Here is a 6,158-nt window from a genome sequence, read left to right as displayed (position 1 = left end):
ATTTTGTAGTTTTAGAGAATTCTTGAAAAATGTCCCTTTGTGTTGTTTCTCTTTGCCAGTCAGTTTCTTGTGTGGCTAGAGGTGACCAATGAAAATGATTGATTAAAATATTTAGGGATAGTTTTCAGGACTGAAAGTTTTACTGTTATGTCCTTACCAACATCATGTTCATTTCTCTTTACTTGTTCCCGCCTTTTGTCCATGGTTCCTGTGACAGCCTGGTTCCTGTATGCCAGAATCTTACATCCTACATGTATATACAGTCTCAACATGAGACTATCATGACCCAGTAGCTCCTGGAATATCACACATGATGATGATATCTGTGGGTTGTGGAAATGTTTTACACCAATCCATAGTGATGTCCCTATAGCTACAGCTAATCTACAATACAAAACAAATATGCCAAGTTTGACAAATATACTAAACTTGAAAATGTATACCTAGTTTGACATTATATAAAGCATGACAAATAAACCAACTTTGACAAACATACCAAGTTTCAATGAATCTAGCAAGTTTGAAAAATATAACAAGTTTTGACAAATGCACCAAGCTTGATAAATACATGATTGTATACATACAAGTCTAATAAATGTTATAACTTAATATTATATCGTCCCCGGTCAATATCATTTTATCAGGTCCGTATAAACACATATTGACCGAAATATAAGTCTATAGTTGTTACATTATATGCCCTACTCAAATGCACTCATTTGACTGACCCATACTTCATACACATAAGAAAACGTGATATCACAAAGAGTCATTTAATCACCTTTGCAGGTCAATATCCCTTTTTGTCGACTCGCGTCTGCACCTCTTTCAACCAATCAAATGAGCGCATTTGAGAAGGGTATATAATATTTCTGAATATATCTTCCAATTCTGTGACAAATATTTACTGTAAAATTACCATAAATTCAGATTTAAACAAAAAAAGTCTACTTTGGTTAACCAATTTTAAAATGGATGAGTTAAAGCTATTCTGTACAGAAATTATCAACTAGAAACCATTGTCATATTTACACCTCTGATACATGACTCATCTTTTAGAACAGTTTCTTTAATTACTTAAAAATCAGCGATATTTCTTAGAAAAACTTTAGATGGATGACTCTAACTCACTTATTAGACGAGGCAACACACAAAGACTGATTTTTCAAGGGAGCAAAACCTTGCCGTATACATGTAGGTGAGTAAACAATGTAACCATTTCAAAAGAAAATGCACTTGGAATGTACCTTTTAGCAGGTAAAGTTGACCCTCCATTTTTGAACTCCTCTGCTAGGAATGTAATGAAAGCAAAACTAGGTCTTGCTTGTTTTAGGTAGTAGTTATACTTCAGATGTTCACTGTAACCATACTTTGCAACGAGACCCGAATGTGAGAAATATGGCATCTCCTGTATTGAGTCTGTAATAGAATAATACCAGATACAGTATATCCTCTGTGAACGACACCTACCAAACCTCTCTATAAAGACTGATATTTTCTTTCCATTGATATTAAGTCCTTAGTTAATCTCTGTACCGTAATATTAGGTTAAGTGACACTGTTCTGTAATATATATATGGACAAGTATCCATTCGAAAAAACAGAACAAAACCATATTAAACAAGCTGGTAGGTTATTTCAATAATATTTTTCTGAGTCCATATATACCCCATATAAATATATCTTTTTATTCTATCATTATTTCTCTCAGTAAACAAAAAGAAAATAGTCAGACAGACATGATTCAGTCTTTTAAATGGTTGTATACAAAAACATTGCATCAAGCTTTTAGTGATAATGATTTTCATACAAACACATCCGAAAGTCAAGGGCTTTTTCTTAGTCTTGAATGCTTCATCAAAGAGAAAACAATTAAGAATTCTTGAGTTTGGAGACCAGTCTCAGAGCGCTCCAACATCTGATTGGTTGTTTCAGAGCACAATTCCGAAATTGACCAATAGCAGTGTTGCATTCCTAGACTGGTTTCCAAACAGACAAGAAGCAATTTTTATAACATCAGCAGCAGACAAGACTTCAGACAGGCATTCAAACACGAAATTTACAGCCATTTTGACAACTTTTTTTATCTCACTACTAAAGAGCTTGACAATTAATGTAAATATCAATACCTTCCCCTGCACAAGTATTTGTTGTCTGCCATCCAAATAATTTAGCAGGGTCAAATGGAGCATTTCCGATTAGTAACTGATACACAGAGACGTCAGTATGTGGTAGATCAGTGACACTGGCTGGAAACAGAGTAACCTGTAGTTTCGGGTAACCCTGTAGCGCTCCTTCCACAGTCTCTGAGGATAACCCATCAAATGCCTCTAACTGCTGAGTTACAAATGTCACCTGTATCAAGAAAGAAAATGTCTCACTGACTGTCAAACCCATGTTTAATGACCACCTGTGGATAAAGATAGGTTAACCTGTCTCTAAAGTACATTTTAGACTAGTTTCATTTTAAGATTTTAACAGGAATTTACATGAGTAAATAAAGACCACATGCTCATGAATTCATTTTTTGGTTATTCAAAATGTGATATTTATACACATGTTTGACTGCACATGAACAAGCTCTTTTCAGAGAAGATCATACCTTCTTCTCTTTGTTTTGTCTTTGAAAAATGACGTTACCCTCAGTTTCAAAATGATATTTTCAGTTTACGTAAATATAAAAACTGATCAATATATAACCTAATGTTTCTGCCTCACTGAAAGTAGTGACACAATAAAGATCTGAACCTGTTGTAATTTATGCTGAGAGTACATGAGTGTAGCCAGTGCTGCTAGGGTATGTCCAGACTTTAGAAGCTCCCCAACACTTCTGCCCTGCTCACCCCATACAGCTACTGCATTCGTCAAACTTCCTTCAAACATACTGGGGCGAACTGAAGTTTCAAGAAAAATATAGTAAAGAATTTATTATAGTAGAAAACAAAACCTTAAGAACAGAAAAAGCTATGAAGCAACAAAAATAAATAAGGATCACTAGAAAACTGAAGAGAGAGTATATCAAACTGCAAAAGGTTTAATTTTCAAAATCAAATCAAGTCAACAGAAAGTCATTGACATACAGATAATAATTTTGAATTAAATACAAAATTATAATTATCCTGTTTATACCTTTTTAGATTGTTTTAAGTAGTATTTTAAAATCAAATATTTTCACAAGGTTAAAAGTTTTTGCTATTTTCAAAATTATCACAAGTTTGCAAGGTAGAATATTTGTGATGTATGGCCAGCATGTGAAATATATAACATTATTTATAATGACAACAGCACATTTGCCTTTACTTATTTTTGCAAATACAGTTAGCAAAATTAAATCCCTAGCAAAAATGTCTGCTTTTACAATACATGTAAGAATCAAATACATTTATACCCATATCTGAAATTCTGAATGGGAATACTTGCTAATGACAACATAGCCAATATCTATGTTTGCCATTACCATACTAAACTTCTTGAGAGATTTATTACTTTTTCTATGCAATCATATGCAAATCCAAGTCACTACTGTGGTATATAGTGTCTCGTTTACAATCAATCTGCAATTACAATCAGCCTTTCATTTCTGCCAAAGAGTTTCAAAGCTTGAAAATGTCCCTATTTCATCACTTCATCAAGAATTTCTTATGTTAAGTTGTACATACCAATGTGAGCTTTTGTGACGGAAATAAACTTCAGAAACAGTGGCAGCCAATTGTTGTTGCTGTAGCTATCACACACTTGTGTCAGCCATTCAGCATCTAATCTGTAAAAACAAATGTAGCTACTTGTACCATTCTTCATATCGTTGGTACAATGTGACCAGGGAGAGATGGGGTGGTGGGTGGGGAGGGTAGCCATGCATGTATTTCTCAGAATAAGACATTCACAATATGAACAAATTCAGTCAGATATAACACAGATATTGACCTTGAACATTGAATGTTTACTAACGTTCACAGGTAAATCACTTTTGATGCTCCAAAGCCCTATTATGCTATACACAACAGTGTTTCATATGTCAGTAATGACTTACCTATGATAGTGGACATACAGCCAGAGAAAGTATTGTAGATTATGCTGTATACAACAGTGTTTCATATGTCAGTAATGACTTGCCTATGATAGTGGACATACAGCCAGAGAAAGTATTGTAGATTGTGCTGTATACAACAGTGTTTCATATGTCAGTAATGACTTGCCTATGATAGTGGACATAGAGCAGAGAAAGTATTGTAGATTGTGCTGTATACAACAGTGTTTCATATGTCAGTAATGACTTGCCTATGATAGTGGACATACAGCCAGAGAAAGTATTGTAGATTGTGCTGTATACAACAGTGTTTCATATGTCAGTAATGACTTGCCTATGATAGTGGACATACAGCCAGAGAAAGTATTGTAGATTATGCTGTATACAACAGACTTACCTATGATAGTGGACATACAGCCAGAGAAAGTATTGTAGATTGTGCTGTATACAACAGTGTTTCATATGTCAGTAATGACTTGCCTATGATAGTGGACATACAGCCAGAGAAAGTATTGTAGATTGTGCTGTATACAACAGTGTTTCATATGTCAGTAATGACTTACCTATGATAGTGGACATACAGCCAGAGAAAGTATTGTAGATTGTGCTGTATACAACAGTGTTTCATATGTCAGTAATGACTTGCCTATGATAGTGGACATACAGCCAGAGAAAGTATTGTAGATTGTGCTGTATACAACAGTGTTTCATATGTCAGTAATGACTTGCCTATGATAGTGGACATACAGCCAGAGAAAGTATTGTAGATTGTGCTGTATACAAAACTGTTTCATATGTCAGTAATGACTTACCTATGATAGTGGACATACAGCCAGAGAAAGTAGTGTAGATTGTGCTGTATACAAAACTGTTTCATATGTCAGTAATGACTTACCTATGATAGTGGACATACAGCCAGAGAAAGTATTGTAGATTGTGCTGTATACAACAGTGTTTCATATGTCAGTAATGACTTGCCTATGATAGTTGACATACAGCCAGAGAAAGTATTGTAGATTATGCTGTATACAACAGACTTACCTATGATAGTGGACATACAGCCAGAGAAAGTATTGTAGATTGTGCTGTATACAACAGACTTACCTATGATAGTGGACATACAGCCAGAGAAAGTATTGTAGATTGTGCTGTATACAACAGACTTACCTATGATAGTGGACATACAGCCAGAGAAAGTATTGTAGATTGTGCTGTATACAATATTGTATCATATCACAGTGAAACTGGCTCAGGACAGCGGCCTCACAATGATTTAGTGGGTGGGGTAACTGTAACGGGCCACCTATCTCATTCAGTTGTTTTAAAAGCACTTGAAAGTTGGCTAGGGCTTCATGGCTAAACACTCCATATCTGAAATAAATGATGATGCATTTGTAGGCTAACAAAAAAAGTATGCAAACAAATGAAAGAAAATGACAGCTTATTTTAGAGTGTCGTAAGAACTGGTGGTCTGTGACCTGGGGAAAGTTAAAAGAGCATGTGCACAGACTGCTGTCCATGATTTTTGGTTATTGATTATACTTTTCCAAGAGAATTGACACTTTCAATGACCTCCTATGAAATCGCCATTTATATGATTCTGGAGGCCTGTTGCAAAAGGATTCTGAGGCACCACAAGCAGGGTCCGAACCTGCGTGGGCAATGACCACTGGATTTCAATTCCCGCTTTGAACACTATTAAAGTAAACAAGGAGAGACAATACCAAAGTTCCTTCCAAGGATCGAACCCTCAACCTCTTAATCCACAGGTGGACACTCTTACCATATCGCTATAGGGTTAACCCTAAAGTAAGGCTATTGAAATTAGCCTACTATCCCTACACTAAACTGTAAGTGTTCATAGGGAGATGATAAATGTTTATTATGCTAATAGTCAAGACAAAAGTCTTTGTTTTTAATAACCTCTTTGAAAGGACTTAATCTTCTTTTTTTCCCTCCCATTTCTCTCTTTAATTTTCCATATATAGTACACAAGTTCGTTTGTCAAAATTTACAAAGAACAGCAAAATTTTCAAGTTCACTAACTTTTGTTTGTAAATGCGCATGTCTTCTCATGCCACTTAATGTCTATTTCAAACCTACAAAGTTTTTTACCTTGACCATTACTACA

At 35.0% G+C, this 6,158-nt stretch overlaps 1 protein-coding gene across 3 annotated transcripts in view; it reads right to left on the bottom strand.

Annotated features, from left to right (window-relative positions):
- The window catches only part of LOC123566611 (spatacsin-like), an 87,179-nt gene that overhangs the window by 56,379 nt on the left and 24,642 nt on the right, over positions 1-6,158 (bottom strand). For all 3 annotated transcript variants that reach the window (XM_053549704.1, XM_053549706.1, XM_053549705.1), the window contains exons 13-18: positions 5,195-5,398; positions 3,660-3,760; positions 2,749-2,894; positions 2,130-2,355; positions 1,248-1,419; positions 158-384 (exon numbers count right to left, since the gene is read on the bottom strand). In XM_053549704.1, the coding sequence (XP_053405679.1) occupies positions 158-384; positions 1,248-1,419; positions 2,130-2,355; positions 2,749-2,894; positions 3,660-3,760; positions 5,195-5,398 (1,076 nt within the window). The remainder of the gene's footprint in view (positions 1-157; positions 385-1,247; positions 1,420-2,129; positions 2,356-2,748; positions 2,895-3,659; positions 3,761-5,194; positions 5,399-6,158) is intronic.

This window comes from Mercenaria mercenaria, chromosome 8, assembly GCF_021730395.1.
Source record: "Mercenaria mercenaria strain notata chromosome 8, MADL_Memer_1, whole genome shotgun sequence".
NCBI classification, from domain to species: Eukaryota; Metazoa; Mollusca; class Bivalvia; order Venerida; family Veneridae; genus Mercenaria; species Mercenaria mercenaria.
The sequence above is the reverse complement of the archived record's forward strand: the minus strand, read 5'-3'. Positions and strand labels throughout refer to the sequence as shown.